Source organism: Pinus tabuliformis, chromosome 8 (genome assembly GCF_031772625.1).
Source record: "Pinus tabuliformis cultivar Carrire ecotype Pingquan chromosome 8, CPIR1, whole genome shotgun sequence".
Lineage (NCBI taxonomy): Eukaryota > Viridiplantae > Streptophyta > Pinopsida > Pinales > Pinaceae > Pinus > Pinus tabuliformis.
This window is the reverse complement of record NC_142294.1, coordinates 299,715,358-299,735,072: the sequence shown is the minus strand read 5'-3', so window position 1 is coordinate 299,735,072 and position 19,715 is coordinate 299,715,358. Positions and strand designations below refer to the sequence as shown.

Below are 19,715 nucleotides of genomic sequence, written 5' to 3'. Positions count from 1 at the left end.
ATAATACTACGACCTTGAGAGACTCCTTTGGAAGTGGATGGAAAGCATTCCCAGCATGAAGATTTAGTGGGCTATGGGATCTGTCCACATTTTGATGAGTATTTAACAGATAATACTACAACATTAGTGACAATGATAATACTGCAAACTTGAGAGACTCCTTTGGAAGTGGATGGAAAGCATTCCCAGCATGAAGATTTAGTGGGCTATGGATAGAATTGGGATCTGTTAAACGAGCTATGTGGAAGGGTATGATAAGTGCTAATATTGGCAGAAATCTTGGTTGCTTCTGTCCATGCTATAAATAACATATTGAGTTACAGTATATGCTCCAGGTAATTTCATTCTTAGAAAACAATAGATACCCTGTATTTGAACTTAACATGACTAGTAATGCATTATCTTTTCTATTTCTTTGTCACCAATTTTATGTTCCAATCATTTTCCTTCTCTTAAAAACATTTTATAGCAAACTCTGTTGACTTCCTTTTATAATATATTTTTCATCTCGGCCTCAGCCAACTAGCTCAATAATTTAAAAGAGATTCAGGGCTGTGAATACTGCATTAGCATTCACGACCGTGGTGAGCACTGAAATCGTATAGATGTAAAGAGCGACTTAGGATGAAATGTGTTCCAGAAATAACTCAACCGATTGGTGTTTTCCTGTTTTCCTTGTGTACCTCACAAAAAATTAAAGGGTTGTCTATAGAAAGCCTGCCTGGTTTGAGAATGAAATAGAAGTTAAAACGGAAGTTGAATTTCATTTTATGTCATCTACAGAAGTTTAGACCTCAAGATTGGATTGCTAGTCAAAAATGCCTGGATTAAAATGATTGTTTCTTTTGGAAAACATTCAGGGAATGTATCCTGAACAATATGGGAAGCAGTTATGAAATGGAATCCATGAATAGCAAAATATTTCAATGCCTCGAATGCTTTTAAGGTCCCTAGTTATTTGGTGCGTTTTGGAACATCAAAGACACATGGATATGAAACGTTCTAATGGTTTTTATTTGATTCTTTCACATGTATAGTAGATTTGAGTTTTTGAATGGCAGGGTTTTATTTGGACAGCTATTCGAAATTCATTCAATCATAAAGTTTGATTAGGCCAACTCCAGATAATGTTGTTGAAAAGCTAGTGTCAAGAATGCTAATTAGATGATCTAACTAGTTGCCAGTGCACTACAGGTGCTGCTTTCACTTGACGTTTGTAAAGCTTGCATTATTAGCATATCCCCAGCTAGTGGAAGATTCGTTGAGCTGACCCTCAGTTCCTCGTAATGGACGATTTTGTTGTCCATAAGGGCGGTTGTCACTGTGGACGTGTGAGATGGGAAGCACGGGCACCCGTGGACATTAAAGCCGGGAAATGCAATTGCTCTAATTGCTCCATGCGAGGCCTTATCTATTTTGGGGTCCCAGAATGTGATTTCCAGTTGCAAGAAGAATCCAAAGAGTGTCTAACAACCTACACTTTCGGAACTCATACCGCAAAGCATATATTCTGCAAGATCTGTGGCATAACTTCATACTATATCCAACGAGACCATCCAGGTAAGGCTGGGGTAGCCCTGAATCTTAATTGTGTTGACCCCGGTACTATTAAGTATGTTGAAATCAAACACTTTGATGGAAAGAACTGGGATTGAGGATTTTGGCATGAATCATTCTCAGATGCAAGCACCCATAAATGACTTTGTGACAAGGCCGAGAAGCTACTATCATATCACTATGAGATTGAATTGAAGCTCATTTATGTACGGTTTGAATTTGAATGTCACTTACAAATATAATCCTAGTTATCCCCATGTTCCTCATGTTGAAATGGAAATTTGTATTTCAAATTTTACAGATTGTAAAATTATTCAATGAATTGAAGTTATGCATATACTTTTCCATAAATTGTCTTGGAATTGGCATCTAATAAATTTGAGTGATTTGCTATTAATATAAAGCCTTTTCTTGTGATTTGGATCTTCTGTACATGTGATAAACCTATGAAAGAAGGCCCGTCTTGTCGTATATGCACAGAGCATGGTCGGATCGTGTTTTCATGTGGGAGTATTTATACCATGTCCGACAGTGTTTCTCTCTTATGCTTCGGAGTAGATTAAAATCTTGAAGTATTTATACCATGTCCGACAGTGTTTCTCTCTTATGCTTCGGAGTAGATTAAAATCTTTTTCAAGAACCGAATTCTGGTGTGTGCCTGAGTACCAACTTTTCCTGTAATAGAGAGATAACAGGATTTTTTCCTTTAGGTTATTTGAGATGGGTAAGATAATATGATTACATTAATGTTTCAGAATTATGACTATGTCAGTATAGATTTATTTTAACCATAGATTTACTAGGAGCTGAGAGGGATGAAATGTTTTGAGGTGCCAACCATTTTTAAAGTGCAGGACTTGAAAAAGGGTTGGCAACTAGAGAGATTTGATCACTCTCAGCACTTGATAGATCAGTGGTTACTATATAGAGAGAGACAAAGTGTGTAAATTTTTATTGTTTGAACAACATTTTTGAATGCATAAATGGATTCAATTTCTTGAAAATTCTCTTGGACACTTGGATTGTGTAGACTACATGTGTAATTTTTTATTGTTTGAACAACATTTTTGAATGCATAAATGGATTCAATTTCTTGAAAATTCTCTTGGACACTTGGATTGTGTAGACTACATAGTTTAAATTTGTAATTTCAACAAATTTCACTAGATTTCAAACAAAATTGCCTAAAAAAAATGTAAAATAATTAGATTAATTGAAATATTTTAAGTATAAGATTTTTATTTTATTTTTCCAATTGCTTTCTATCAAATTTACATAATTTTTTTTGTTAAACTATATATAATATAAACATAGTTGACATTAAAATATTTTGCTTAACATGGCTATTAAAATAACTTATAACCCGGATGCGGGTGGCAGCTTGAGGATCGATTGAGCATGTTGCATCGGGCAGCTGGCATCATTCGGTGGCTAGATAGGACGGTTCTGCAAGCATTAAAGTCTTTAAATGCTGAGGAGATGGCAAGGAATGTGGGAGATGGGTTTAAGCATGGCGACTTTAAGCGCCCTGTACCCTGAATCGATGGGAGATGCTCTGTCTGGTTCCAGACAGTTCCAAGCGTATGCCTATTTTATGGAGCATTGGCTCCAGGTTGGGAATGCGTGGTGTATTGTTATGAATTCTGGTGATGATGGTGGTAAGGTGCCCAATTCTGACTTTGTGAGGAGTTGCAGAGGTTTCACCTCTGTTCAGAGTGCGCTCTCTTTACTCTCGGCTGTGCAGGGGAAAGCGCGGTACCATAATTCTGTCTCGGCCTCTCTTAAGGATTTTCAGTGTGGAAGAGTCACGACTTGGCCTCCCCTTTCAGGGATTACGGGTTCTGGGTTGCATCCTGGCACTTCGTCTTTCAGTGTTAAGTGCTTAAGATCTCCCTTGCTCATGGCCCCGCGTCAAAGAGGAGTCCCGAGAAGAGGGGGAGTGTGGGGGATACGAAGAAGGCAGGAAGCTCAAGCCAGAGCAATTCCTCCGCTGGCCATTGTCGCGCCTCCTTCTTCTCCCTCAGAGGAGTCAGATCCTTCTGAAAGCCAGGTTCATACCTCCCGCTTCACCTTCAAGTGCAGGCGAAATCAATCGCTTGTCTCCTTCATGATAACTGTGATTGCTACGAAGGAAGAGGAGGACACTGTTAGCCAAGAGGAGGACGATGGGGAGCAAGTTCAAATTCGTAATGTCCAGGCGAATGCGGAGGTTGGTAATGCTGTAGATCCTCCTCCAGATGACATTAATCCTGTGGAGACTGTTGTTGGACTGGCCACGCATCCGCAGCCGGTTCATCCACCGGAAATCCGCCTGGAAGATATAGGAGATGCTACCATGTTTGACTGGCTTCCTCTCCAGCCAGAAATCGATAACAATGCACAAGGTGAGACTCCGAAGGCTTAATTCCTGCTTCTTCTCTTGTTTAATGGTCATGTTTTGGAGATTTTGGTGGGGTTTCTTCTCTATCCGCGGCGCCCAGTTTTTGTTATTGGGTAGGGGACCTTTCAAAGTTCGTGGTGTCTCCAGAACTCTGGAAATCATGGTCTCTTTACTCTCCTTCGTTACAATGCTACCAGCAGAAAGCCACAAGACACATGCTATGATTCAATGGTTCGCCAACTCAGCTTACTGCTGTTTTTTTGATGGGGTCTCTTTTGTAAGTCAGGTGGCCACCTGTAACTGCTTCGCCTATGCTCACTTCCCTGGAATCTCTCTTTGTAATTCAGGTGGCCACTCGCACCTGCTTTGTTCTTCTGACAGAGGGTGGCCTTATGCATCCTCAGAGGCTATGTCCTCTTTGTAAATACTTTTTCTTCTTTTTAATACAATAGCTTAGTCTTTACACAGAAAAAAAAAAAAAAAAAAAAAAATAACTTATATATCAAAACACGTTCACATTAAAATATTTAATATATTTTTAAATGCATATTAATATTATTTAATCTTTTATATAGAAATGTTTTATTTGTGATTTACGTTAAATTTTTTATTATATTTTTAAATGCATATTAATATTATCTAACCTTTTATATTAAAATGTTTTATTTATGATTTACATTAGATTTATTATTATTAATATAAATATTTTTTGGTTGACATATATTAATTTTTTATATTAAAAATTAAATGAATTATTCATTTTCTTCTTGTTTTTATTTTTAGGAAGTAAATGAATTTATTTTCTTTTAATTACTTCTTTTCTTTGGCTTTTGAAATATTTTATTATGGTTAACATTAAAATAATTTATTTATTTATTTTTCATGTTTTCATTATCTCTATATGAAGTTGATATTAAAATAAATTAGTTAATATGGATATTCAAATAGTTTAAGTCATGTATTGAAATATTTTTAAAAAGTAGAAGAGTTATATACAGAGATGGATGAGAGAGAATAGAAATATTACTTGGCAAAAAAACTCGTGGATATTGAGGTTTCACAATCCTTGCTTCCCAATACCGTATTTGAACCAGTGTCTTCTACATACTCAAAATTGAAAATATAAGAGTTTTTTATTATTTTATCTCTCTTTAAAATTGATATAATTTATTTATTTTTCATATAGTTCACTGTATTAGAGATCAACACTAGCTACATCCACAAAAAACCCACCCATGTCTAGGTGAGATCGATACTAACTACATCCACGGAAAACCCACCCATGTCTAGGTGAGATTGACGCTAGCTACATCCATGGAAAACCCAACCATGTTTAGGTGAGCCGACTATCTTTCATGTAGAAATTCCTCCCAAGGAGTGAGCATGTCAATTTCGGTAGGACTGGAACCGAGTGGCAAGGATAAGAGAAACTCCTCCCTACCATGCGAGCTACACCCACTTGACAAGGTATAAAATTAGGTTACTTACAAGAACATGGAAATATTTCATTTATGGTTGAGAGTGATAGTGAAATATTTTTACCGATAATTGGCAATACATGCGAAGGATGATGGCGATCGTTCCGAACAGTGGATACAACTAATCGCAGTTTTTACCCTCTGTAACCGTTGGTTCCGTTCCAGACTTGCTGTCACCCCACGCTACTTGTTGGATACCCTCCACGCCCTCTATTGACCTCGTCGTTTCCTGTTACCCCCGATTTTGCTGCAGCATGGAGGAAATGGACATCGAGGAGGTTGATTATTCCATTGACCCTAACCCCGATATCCCTATTTTTAGAATCCCTAACCCTACGCTAGCTATAACCGCTCTCTGAGATTCGACTGCTTCGTTTCGCTCCATCCCGCCTCCCGTGGTTACCTTACCTGGGTCGTCCACATCCAGCCTCCCCTTCGCAACCCTCTCCATCGACTCTCCGGAGCTAGATTGCCCCTCGCTCTCACCAGCGACCCTACACCTGCTCGCAGCTTGCTCTCCATCATTCCTACCCTTCGAACCCTTGCCTCCTGGTGACCTTTTACGCTCGCCACACATCACACCCACATCTGGGCTAGAACATCTCGTCGTGCCCGTGCAACTTATCCCTGAGCCTGGCATACCTTGCTCCTTTGCGGCGGTTACATCCACGACATTCCCATCTGGGTGCTTCGAAACCCCGGTCATCAAAGTTTGGCACCCTGCGCAGAGTCACCAGTAGGAGCACCAGGCACGACAGACCCTCTACAAGACCACCGACTGCGCCCAGATCAGTTAAGCGAAAGGTAAAGTGTGTGAAGGCCTCGGGGAAGGATCTCACACTCAAATTTGGAGAAGGTTTGAACATGGGCGAGGTAGTAAACACAGTTGGCAAGGTTCTGGTGGGCAGGGTTAGAGGCCATGCCTACTCCGCAGAACGACACAGCCTATGGGTCAAGGAGATTTGGGGCAACATCTTCAAAGACCTACCTGAAGTGCAGACTCTACCTCGCGGCTAGTTTGTGCTCTATTTCCTACAAGAGGAATACACCAACTGGGCTCTTGCTCGATACTGGCACATCGAAATGGCCCCAGTCATGCTAAAGCGTTGGAGCCCGCTCTTCGATCCTGAAAGAGAACAGATTGGGGTTGGACCATTATGGGTTAGGCTACCTAAACTCCCCTTGCAATATTGGTCTGAAGATGTGTTTGTCCAAATCGGGAACATGCTGGGAACCTACTTGGACTACAATAGGACCTATATACAATCCAGAAACAGATCTCTGGCTCGCATTCTGGTACACCTTGATACGAGAGAAGGACTGGAGGAGAAAATCACCCTGCAATGGAAGAATTTCACCAGGATACAAATCCTAGATTACGAGGGAGTCCACTTCAGATGTTGCAAGTGCCACACTTATTCAAGGAATGCCCTTTGGTGCGAGGGGACTCGGACTCTCCTAAGGGACCAGAAGGTGAGGCGGAAAAGGCTCCTACATCCATCCCTGGGACGACTCCACATGCTGCCATGGCAATGAGCAAGAAGGGATCTCCATCTCACCGGGCTACTACAAGCGCTCCCCGTCCTCCCTCCTCACCGATGACTAGATCGAGGGCCGCTGGTTAGGTTGCTTGCTCCTCGGGTACTCCTCCTCTCTCTGACTCTGTTTTTATTTCTTCTCCTGCATGTACTGCACTGCATATGCACACTGCATCTGCATCGGTCCAGGATTACTCCCACTCCACCATCCCCTGCCCCCTTGCCACACACCTGTCGGTCCTCTCGACCACCCCCCCATCCTTCCCTCCTGATCCCCCTCCTCTATACCTTCACTCCTACAACCTCAGGCCTTGCCTCCCCCTATCTGAGGACAACTCTACCCCCTCTGGCTTGGGCCTGACCCCCACTCCCCACCCCCTCAAATCCAACAGAGATCATAAATCCCATTTATCCAAAGCTATCCTTATTGCTAGGGCGGAAGTGGCCTCGGGCAGACAATCATCACTTGACCGGGTTCTTAAAACTATGAACACCCATTCAAATCCACCCCCATGAAGTGGATTTCCTTTAATTGCAGGGGCCTGGATAGCTCACCCAAAATGCTAGCCCTCAGAAGACTCTTTGAATCTGAGTCTGTTGATATCATATTCCTACAAGAAACTTTGGGAGCGGCTGACAGTACCTCCCCCACTCTCGGCTCTCTGAAGCTTGGATGGGTCTTTCAATCCCTTGATGTCATAGGGAGATTTGGAGGTCTGGCCATGGGATATAACCCCCGTACCATTAACCTGAAGGCCTCCTGGGGGGGTGCTGGTTTCATTGGCATGGACATTTTGTCATCTAAACTAGGGATAGATCTACGCTTGATCAATGTATATGGGCCATGTCATAGCAAAGAGGCCTTTTGGAACCACTTCCTCAATCTATCACTCACTTCCCTGGATAATCTCATCATTGGTGGTGACCTGAACTTCTCCATAGGTTTCGGGGAATCTTGGGGGACAAATGCACAGGTGGATTCGCTTACAGAAACTATGGAGTTGCTGCTTGAACAACATCATCTGACGGATATCCCTATGATAAAACCCCTCCCCACCTGGCGGAATCAGAGAGTGGGTGAGGTTGCTTTGGCCAGGAGACTAGATCGATTTCTGATTAAGGACTCTCTGATACAAAAACTCTCCCTATACAGACAATGGGTTGGTTTTGGAGGTATATCGGACCACTCCCCCATTTATATGGAGATTTCTGGCCCCCCTCAAAAACCAAGGGCACCGTATAAATTCAACTCCACCTAGCTTGCGGACCCATCCTACATTCAGCTAGTTACTGATTTATGGCTTACAAACCCGCCATTCAGGGGGAGATCTTTGGCAGAAGGCTTCTGCTCCAACCTCTCTAAGCTCAAGAGACTCTCCATTAACTGGGCTAAGGAAAAATCTAAGAGGGATGACCATACCCTTGCTGAAATTGAACTGTCATTGGCCACTCTTCTAGATGACCAGAGCAGGGGATTCATATACGCTGATGCAAAGTCTCATCTAATAAATCTGGAAAATCAGAGGTCAAAAATTTTGAGGGAACAGGAAGAAACCTGGCGACTCCAAAGTCGAGCGGTCTGGTTACAAGCAGGAGATTAGAACACCAAGTTCTTCCAAAACTTTTCCAAGGGAAGGAAAGTCACCAATACTATCTAGAATATGCCCATGGAAGATGAGAGCATGGAAACTACCTTTAATTAGCTCTCCCACCTGGGGAATTCACATTTTAGGAACCTCTTCAAGGCACCCCCTGGTGCCACTCTTGCTGAAATTGTCATAATTGCGGGACACTTCCCCAGATTTGTGGACATGGATACAGCTGAGGAGCTCACATCCCCCGTCACTCAGGCGGAACTAGAAGGTACATTGAAATGGTTCAAAAAAGATAGAAGTCCAGGGCCAGATGGCTGGACAATCGAATTCTACCTTGCTTTTTTTGAGCTCATTGGACAAGACCTGCTTAAGGTGGTGGAAGAACGCATGACTTCTGGGCGTATGTATGAGGCCATTAACTCCACCTTCATTGCCCTGATCCCTAAATCCGACTCCCCTGCATCCTTCAACGATTTTCGTCCCATCTCCCTTTGTAACTGTCTATACAAAATCATTGCCAAGATTCTTGCTAACAGGCTCAGACCCATCCTATCTCGCCACATCTCCCCTGAACAATTTGCTTTCCTTCAGAACAGACAAATCCATGAAGCAATTGGTACTGCCCAAGAGGCCCTCCATTCCATCAAAACAAAAAAGCTAAAAGGGGCAATCCTCAAAATTGATTTAGCTAAAGCATTTGATCGGGTCAGCTGGCTCTATATCAAAATGATCCTCACCCATTTGGGCTTCCCCCCTCCCTTCATCGACTGGATCATGTGTTGTATCACCTCGGCAACTTTCAGTGTCCTCATAAATGGTTATGCATCTCATTTCTTCCATGCTAAGAGAGGCCTTCGGCAAGGCTATCCACTTTCCCCGCTTCTTTTTCTGATTGTAATGGAAGGCCTCAGCAGACTCATTGCATCGGCCAAGAGGGATGGGCGACTACAAGGGCTGAAAATGAGTGACCAATGCTATCTCACCCATCTACTTTTTGTTGACGATGTCCTTATATTCCTAAATGGAAGCCATCGGGACTCATCTACCTTCCATGATATCCTCACTCTTTTTTCCCTGGCTACTGGCATGGAAGCAAATCACTCCAAGTCTACCATCACCCTCTCCAATACATCTCCCCTAGAAGCCAGAATTGCTCATCAAAATTTCCCCTTTCAACAACATCATCTAGAGGATGGCCTCAAGTACCTGGGGTTCTGGATCAAACCCCACTGCTACAGGATTGCAGATTGGATTTGGCTTGTGATCAAAATTGAGAAGCGACTAACAAATTGGAACCACAGATTCCTTTCAAGAGCTGGTCGACTTGTCCTCATTAAATTTGTCTTGGAGGCTACCCCCGTTTATTGGATGTCGCTGGCATGGATTCGTAAAGGAATTCTTGCTCGCATTCAGAAGATCTGTTGTAGATTCCTTTGGAATGGATATAAAGAGGGAAAACTATTTCTTGGGTAGGATGGAAGCACATCGCTCTCCCTAAGAAATGGGGAGGTTGGGGATTCAAAGACCTCTTAGTGTTTGCACATGCATTAGCAGCCAAGATGGGTTGGATCCTGCTCACTACACAAAACCTCTGGACTGAAGTCTCATACCACAAATATATCTGGCCTCGTCATCTTATGGACTGGATTCGTATACCCCCCCGGCCTCGAACAGGGGTATCTATGGTTTGGAAAGCAATACTGCATACTTTGCCTTTCATCAGAGAGGGTCTCGCATGGAGAATAAATTATGGCAATTTGGCCCGTATAGGCATGGATCCGTGGATAGGAGGGGGGAACATGCATCAATTACCTCCAGGTCTCATCCATTTTCTAAATCAGAGGCATATCAATGTGATTGCACAGATAACAGATTTGGAGAATAGCTCCATCTTCGAACAGGCATGGTTATCTGCTCAAAATTGGGTATCCCCGAACACTGGCAGCAGATCTGGGAAGGGTACATAAATGCCCTGAAAGAAGCCCATGTACGCATCAAAGAAGGTCTCGATCAACTTATCTGGACCCCTGCCGATCATGGTAAGTACTCCCCAAAAGTTAGCTATCCCAACCTTCTCAATGAGCGCAAACCACTTGTACTTCTGGACTGGTGGGGAAAGATTGGAAGCTCAAAGCGCCACCAAGAACCAGACTCTTCATGTGGAACGTGCTCAAAAACAAGACACCAATCGGAGCAAACCTTATGCACCGATCTCACTATGGACCACATTTGTGTGTTCTCTGTAAACAGGCTGAGGAGACAAATGACTACTTATTTCTCCATTGCCTGAAGTGTGCACAGCTGTGGCAACATGTTTTAAACCTCCTTTCCAAACATAGCAGATGGCGAGGTCTTACGGTACTTGAAGCATGGAACAACTGGACTGCTGCGAATCATGATGCAAAATCTCTATGTCTCCCTCTCCTTATCTGTTGGTCCATCTGGCTGACAAGGAACGAAATATCTTCAAAGGAATAGAGGCCCGATGGCCACTTACAACAACAAAAATTATCGCAGCCTACCATGAAATCCCTGATGAATCTCACCCTCCTACAATCCGCTCCCGCACCTCTGAGACGATCGATCACTCCATACCGTGGGCATACTTTGATGGAGCCGCCCAAGCACAGGGATGTGGGGGGGGGGGGGGGGGAATCATTCTATTCCTATCTGAGCAACACCACTACAAAATATCACTAGGAGAGGGAGAGGGAACCAATAATTTTGCAGAACTGATCACACTCAGACATCTCTTGCATTTTGCACTGGCACATTCATGCATTAATCTACAGATCTTCGGAGACTCCAAAATCATCATTAATTGGTTCAATAACATCAATAATTGTCATGCTCATACACTTAGGAACATCTTGGATGAAATTATGGATTTCAAGGCACAATTTAACTCTATCACCTGTCAACACATTTACAGGGAACGTAACGAGGCTGCTGACAAATTATCCAAGGAGGCCACGACACACCCCAGAGGCCTGTGGATGATTCAGGAACAGTTTGGTGCAGAACAGTATCAGTATTATCATTGACGCTAGATTGATAGGGCATATCCCAAGGCGGATAGGCCCTAAATTTTTGGTTTATTTTTAGTTGATACACAGTATCTTTATATGTATATATTTATGTTTCTACTCTGCTTACTAGACAAAATGAGTACACCCTGTGAGGTGAATATGTACAGCGCTTTTGGGAATGACTTAAGCCATAACTTATAATTTTTTTTACAGCTACTTGACTGGATTAGGCCAAACAGTTATGCATATGCCATAGACATCTACTATATGTAATTTTTCAAAATTAATGAAAAGTTATGATTTTTCCTTCTGGGAAAATATATATATATATATATATATATATATATATATACCATATCTCTTTCATATTTGTTGTAATATCATAAATATCAACAAATAGTAGAGTGAAAGTGAGATTATTGATATTTTATAATTACTTTAATTAAAACTAATCCAACATGTAATTTCATTTTTACTTTTTATTATAGCCAACATTGTTTTTTATTAAATAATTTATTTATTTATTTTAAAAGGGACATGTGTCAACTCGAGGTTGAACATGGAAAGAATTATACATGTCCCTCTTATTGGGTTGTAAAATGTGCCTCTGGGTGTATTGAGATCTAAATTATGTAAACATGGTTTTACCGTGTTTGTTAGTTAGGGGAAGTAGTCATTTTTTAAGGGGTTCTTGTTAATTGTCTAATACTTGCATGTTTTATGTTCCTTTGTTCAAAGTTCTGTAGAATGTGTCTCTCGACATAACGAGATCTAAATTATGTAAACATGGTTTTATTGTTTCTATTAGTTAGGGGATGTAACATCTCGTGATAAAACTATTAAACTTACTTACATAATTCGCAATTAAAAAAAAAATGCACTTGAGGAATTCTATCTTCCTTAAATTTCTCTCTAAGAACTTACAAGAATAAATTCAATTTACTTTGAAAACTAGCAGCGATGTGACTTGTACAATTTTTTTTTGTTTTTATTTGCAACCATCTAACAAATTTATATAGTCTTCCCGTTGGTATACCTAGTCTTTATCTCCATTCACTCCCATGGGTTCGTATGCACTTACAACACTATATCATGAGCCTTCATTGTTAGTGCATAACCCTTCCATAAGGCTTCCTTAAGCTAAATTTGGAATGGCAACCTAAGACCTTTGACCTCATGTGTGTGTGTTTTTAAAAAAGAGGCAACTTAATAATACATAACATTTATATGTATATATTTATGGCACTTGTTTTAATGTTTTGTCCCTTTGCATTACTTGCTCTTGACACATATATATGTATATATTATACTCCTTTGAGTTTTCGATCAAATGTATGGTATTGGCCTTTTCGACCTGTCAATAATGTAACACCTCAATTTTCGAACTCATAATAAAGTTTCCTCATAGTTTTAACATATATTCATCCTCGATGAAAAACCTTACAATGTCTAGAGGTGTATTATGTTTCTATACTTAATGCGGAGGTCATGCATAGCTTGGAAAACACGTAGATTGAACACATGTCATATCGGTATGATACGTGGTTAAACCCTCTTGTTTGAGGTGTTATCTTCGCTGTCATCAACGATCGGGGTTTAATCTTGGAAATTGGACATAGTAGATTTACTTTGGGTAAGGGTTTGGGTAACTACCCGAGCCAAACCCTTCGTTGAGCTCTGATTGTGATGTTTGTTCTTGCGAGGAGAGGAGATTTACATCGCGGCTCTAAACCATAACGCTACTTTTCATTTGACTCAAGAGGTTACTTGTAAATTCTTCCTTCTTTTAGAAAGAAAGAAGAAGCAAGAAATTATTTTAACGTTTACGAGATTAAAGATAGCTTATGGGACAGATTGCTTCTTCATCTGCTTGATGTATTCGGCCTTTTTTTTGTGAAACTTCACAATAAATGCTCCCATCTTCTCGACAAACCCCTCGTTAAATAGATTATCCCAAGAGCTAGCTGTCAGCGTATCTGCATAACTTTCCCTGTTGTTTTTGAAGGCCTCACATTCTAAAATGAAATGTTTTTCTGTTTCCACTTTTCTGGAAGAACAAAAAATGCATACCCTTTCCTCCCACACTTCCTTATGAATTATGACGTGGCTCTTCAGTTAGTCGTACTAGAGTCATATGTTCCGACGTCGGCTTCACAAGTAAAAACCATAAGGTTTTTGAGTGGAAACGCTCACACCTAGTTCGATTTTCTTTCATTTGGTAATCCATAATCTATTTAGGTTTCCTCCAAACTCCATTATTCTTCCTTAGTTAACATGGCAGGTTTGGATTGCCTAGAAGTGACAAGGTTTTCCTCCCCTTTGCGAAAGTTAATTGTTCCCTAAGATTTAAGTTCCAACCACTCCAAAATGACCATAGTTCCAGGTTCGTTAAGTGAAATTTTGTTCCCATCACAGGGTAAACCTTGGTTTAGGGTTCATGAACATATTGTTGATTTTTTTGAAGTGCTTTTTTCCCCTCTTTTTTATGGTCGACTCGCACTCATCTTCTCATGGTCCTTGTAGGTCCGCTTGTTGGAGGGGCTACATCCCCTTATCTTCGTTCAGGTATTTACAACCCTTGCTCAAGCCGCCCAAATTCTAGGCTATTTAGAATGATTCTAACTTTGGCCACTTTGCTCTTAGGTAAGCATAAGGAGTGATGACCCAAATTATCAAATTCTCTCTCTCAAGACATGGGTTCCAGGTTCTAAATAATGCCAAAATTTTCTTCTTCCCAGGTCATGGCTTACAAAATCTTGTGCTTGATTTGCATAATTCAACTTGTACAGATTTTTAATTAAACCGTGTTCCCGCCAAGGGTTTTGCACTTATTTTATTTGAGAAGTCATGCCCGAAGAAATGTGAGGGCCAAGGTTTTATTTATATTTTATTTAACTATGTAAAGGGTTTTATATTCAATAATTTCTATGGTCATAGGCTTCAAGTAGATACATGCAGGTCCCTGAAGGCTGAACCCATCCTAGGGCTTATTTAGACTGATGTGTCCTTCAATATATATCATTTCTTTTCTAATCTTCTGCTACATGATGCAATGGCTTAACTCTTAACTATATTTAAATTTTTAACTTGTCTTGCAACGATTATGAGAAGAACCCACTTTGGATTTATGTTTATCAGTACTATGTTTACAGTTACTGGATAAATCTTGAACACTTTATGCCTGGTTACATTATTGGAATATTTCAATTATGTGGTCTTCCTTTTGGAATAAATCTTTGTATTCCTAGTCATGCACAGACACTCTCATTTTATTTTCTTGTTGTTTATTAATTACATGGAATATAATATTCCTTACTTAATGAAAAACACAGGGTAATAGTAGTTATGATAACTATATGTATACATATTTATATACAATGATGTGTATACTAATGTTTACTTGTTACTCCAAAGACATAAATGGATTCTTGAAGTGGGAAAACCATTGTTAGTTCTATGTGTCCTAGCCCTCTCATACTCAGGACTAACTCTATGGAGTTCAGAAAGTGATGCAAAACTTCTTAGGATTCCAAGTGTCTAACCTGGGTATAAACCATGGTCCTAACCCTCCCATAATAGTAAGTATAAATATATTTTTTGCATACCGATAACAAATAAAAGACTTTTCCTTTTTTTAAGGAAAGGCTACTATGTAACCCTTCAACAAGGGTAATAATTTCTATGATTTCTATAATTTCTATGATTTATAATTTTTTTAGGCATAACTAACTTCAATTGTTTCCCCCTAATCATTACAAGTTAATCTCTCATGTTAGCCTCTTAACATATTTTTGAAAGGATTTATTATACCAACATAAATTCTCATTCACTATTATTTTCTTTTTTAGAAAATAAAACAATATTCCAGCGCACCTTTTTTAATTTACTATAAATAAATAAAAGTTACAAAATAAGTCTTTCTAGAGGTATTACATCTCCCCTCCCCTTAAAAAGGGGACATCGTCCATAGTGTTTAACCAACATCAACCTTCATGCAAACAACATAGGATATGTCTTTTTCATCTCATCTTCCATTTCCCAAGTAGCCTCTTCAGGCCCAAAGTCATTCTGTTGCAATTAAACCTGGGCGATGGCTCAATTCCGAAGTATAATCTCCCTCTAGTCCAAAATTTGCAATGGCTCGACCTGAAATTCTCCTTCTGGTTCGACCTATACAACAAGTCGATCAATTACATGAGTCGGGTCATGTACATACTTCCTTAAAACAAATACATTAAAAAACATTATGAGTTCTAATATGAGTTGGTAATGTCAGTTGGTAGGCCATCGGCCCAACCTGGCTAATATTTCAAATGGCTCGCAAAACCGAGGGGCCAATTTAGAACAACTTCCCAAGCTCAAAGAACTCTTCTTAGGTTTTACTTTAATATAAACATGTTCCCCTACTTTGAATTCTTTATGTGTTCTTTTCAAGTCTACATAGCTTTTTTGTCTATCTTGAGATGCCTTCAATTTTTGTCTAATCCTCTCAACAATCTCTTCCATTTACTGTAGCTGATTCGGTTCCAACATGAGTTTATCTTCGAGTCTACAACAATTCATTGGAACATGACATGTCCTCTCATTTAAAGCTTCAAAGGGGCTCATTTTGAGCGATGCCTGGTAACCATTGTTGTAAGTGAACTCCACCATGTGTAAATAATCCTCCCACTCGAAAGGTTGATTCATAAAATACATACATAACATATATGCAAATACTTGATTTACTCTTTCTATTTACCCATTAGTTTGTGGATGGTACGCAACACTAAAATTAAGTTGTGTGCCTATTCTAACAAACAGAGCCTTCTGAAAGTTTGAGGTAAATTTTGCATCTCTATCTGATATTACGGTGTTAGGTATGCCATGAAGTCGAAAGATTTCTTTCATGAAAATTTATGCCACTTGCATAGCCTTGTAGGTAGATTGAACAAGTATAAAATGGTCACCTTTAGTTAATTTTTCAACAACTACCATGATTAAGTCATGTTGCCTTTGGGTTATATGCAGTCCAGTTATAAAATCTAGTGATATCACCTCCCATTTCCACTCTAGTATAGGTAAGGGATTCAACAATCCTACTAGGTTTCGGTGTTTCGCCTTCACCAATTGGCACTCCTGAAATCTTTCCAAATACTCTACAACGTCCCTCTTTATTCTATCCCTGGAAAATTCCTTTTTTAAGTGTAGAAATCATTTTCTGATATCTTGGATGTGTTGCATATGGCTTTTTGTGATATCCAGTTAAAATTAATCTTTTAATCTCGTCTTCATTCAGAACATATAGTTTATTTTTGTATACCAACATACCCTCCTCATTGATTTCATACTTTAGTTGCTCTTTTTGGGCAGTTTCGTTCCTCAAAATGTTACAAATCATATCATAATTTTGACATTTTAATGTTGTTTTTATTAATTTTGGAAAAATGGTTTCACTTCTACTCACAATTATCTCGCATAAGTGTCTTAAACTTCAACCCAACGCATCTGCCACTTATTTTTCCTTCCCCTTTATGTGCTTGATGTCAAAATCATAGTCACTAGAACACCATCCACCTAGCTAGCATAACATCCATGTCAGATTGGCTGAAAAAATATTTCAAACTTATATGATATGTAATTTAAGTGAATTTCTTGCCAATCAAATAATGTTTCCACATCTTTAGGGCGTGAATAACTTCCGCCAATTTTAAATCATAGACCGCATAGTTCTTTCATGCTCCTTTAATTTTTGGGACTCATAAGCTACCACATGTCTCTCTTGCATTAAAACTCCCCAAGGACTTCTAAATATGCATTTATACATACAATAAATTCTTTATCCGGATCAACTATTTTTAGTAGCGGTACTATTGTCAAAAGGTGTTTTAGTCTCTCAAAGCTTTCCTAGAATCTTTGTGTCCACACAAATTTCACACCTTTCTTCTGCAAAGAAGTTATGGGATGCGCTATCTTGTAAAAACCCTCTATAAATATGCGGTTGTACCCAATAATTTCCATAAATGATCTTATATCCCATGTCTTTTAGAACTAGTCAATCGAGAATGGCCCTTACCTTCTTGGGGTCTACCATTATACCTTCCTTTGATATTACATGTCCAAGATATTGTATCTTGTCCTGGAAAAACTCGCCCTTGCTAAATTTTGCATACAACTGGTGTTCACGCAAGGTTTGCAACATTATTTCCAAGTGTTGTTTGTGTTCTTATGGAGTCTTAGAATATATTAATATATCATCTATGAATATTAACACAAACTTATCTAGAAACTTACTAAACACACTATTCATCAAACACATGAAGGTAGCAATTGCGTTGGTGAGTCCAAAGGGTAACAGTGTAAATTCATAATGTCCATACCTTGTGCGGAAAGCTATTTTTCGTATATCCTCCTCCTTAATCCTCAATTGGTGATAACCAGATCTGAGATCTATTTTTGACAATACAATCGCCCCTCTTACTTGATCGAATAAATCATCTATAACAGTGAACTTATTTAATTGACTGTATCAATACACAATCTAAAGGTTTTAAGGTTTTGTCTTTCTTCTTTACAAAGAACATTGGTGCACCCCACGGTGACACACTAGGTTAGATATATCCCTTATTAAACATTTCTTGCAATTGCATTTTTAATTCCATCAACTCTGATACACTCATCCGATAAGGATATTTTGACACCGAAGTTGCCCCTTGTATTAATCCTATGGAGATATTTATCTCCCTTTTTGGGGGAAAGCCCAAAATTCCCCTGGAAACACATCCGAGTAGTTCTTAATAACTTCCAACTCATTTACATATTTTTCAATTTTGTTTAAAGAAATATCCTCCACTTGGATTGTGAAAAGTTGACATCCTTTTATTGCAACCATTTTTTGTTGCAAGGTTAATATCTACCGTATAGATATAGGCCTGGGTATGCCCCTTATAACCTACGCTTCTCCGTCTTCAATTGTATATGTGACAGTTTTATCTAGACAGTTTCAATTGCTCGGTGCCTTTTCAACCAATCCACCCCTATCAAAATTCCATATGAGCCCAAGGGTAGAATATTTAAGTTCATGGTAGTTTGAATTCCATTTAAAGTTATTGAACATGCCTTTAGCCAGTTTGTAAATTTTCTTTTTGTCCTCGTGGCCAGTTGAACCAGCTAGGAATTCTTATATTTTTCAGGCTTAATTTTACACTTGCCTACCACCTAAGGGGTAATATAGCTTAGGTTAGCGCCAAGATCTATTAATACATAAATAGTTTGGTCCAAAATAGTACCTTCAATTTCCACCATTGTGGACTGATGTTCTTCTTGACGCCCCTCTAGTGTCACATTAATACGTGGTATGTTTCTGGCCACGTCATTGACTGTAGAGGCCTCCTAAAGGTGATGTAAATTTTGCACAAACCGGGTATTGTAAGGACAGTTTCACAATAAATGGGGTTTTTTACAACCCCAACACCTTAGAGGCTCATTATCCTTACCAATACCTCCTTTACTGACATCTACTTATTTAGACCGAACTTGAGATTTGCCTTGTGTTTTTTTGTTGGTTGATTGCTATTTTTGTTCCAACTCCGGTTATAGTTACTTTTTCTGGGCTGCTTAAAGGGCCTAGACTTTCCACTTTTTCCTCCTTGAGCCATCTGGTCTTTTTTCTTATTGGACCAAGATTTCTAATTTTTTTTCCTTTGTTTGGCCTATTGATAACATATTTGAGCCTTTCTGATTACCTCTTCCATAGTCTTCAGGTTATCATACTCGATTCTCTCCTTCAACGATGGTGGAAGACAACTTAATAATCATTGTATCTTTGCCTTTTCATTCTTGAGGTATGGTACATAATGCAATAAATGAGTAAACTTGTTGACTAACTCATCCATAGTCATTTCCCCAATTTCAGTTGACGAAATTCATTGGCTTTGTTGTCAAAATAATGCTTCGTTAGGTATTTCACTTTAAATAAATGTTGGAATTCTTCCCAAACAAACTCTTTCCCTTCTAGGTTATGGACTACCCTCATTCTTCCCACCGTAGGGATCCCTTTCCCTACAGCTGATATGTAGCCAAGTTGGCCTTTAATTATGTGGAATAATCATATACTTGAAAGTATATGTTAATTTTAAGCAACTAAGCCTAAGAAACCT

The 19,715-nt window shown here is 39.5% G+C and overlaps 1 protein-coding gene across 2 annotated transcripts in view; it reads left to right on the top strand.

Annotated features, from left to right (window-relative positions):
- Window positions 1–19,715, top strand: part of LOC149235308 (uncharacterized) — a 177,288-nt gene that overhangs the window by 154,963 nt on the left and 2,610 nt on the right. The window contains exons 3-4 of one of the 2 annotated variants that reach the window (XM_089372071.1): window positions 1,195–1,560; window positions 11,481–11,628. In XM_089372071.1, the coding sequence (XP_089228197.1) occupies window positions 1,287–1,560; window positions 11,481–11,548 (342 nt within the window). In that variant the 5' untranslated portion in view covers window positions 1,195–1,286 and the 3' untranslated portion in view covers window positions 11,549–11,628. Of the gene's footprint in view, window positions 1–1,194; window positions 1,561–11,480; window positions 11,629–19,715 lie in introns of those variants that run through there. The other variant, XM_089372072.1, reaches the window with a different exon arrangement.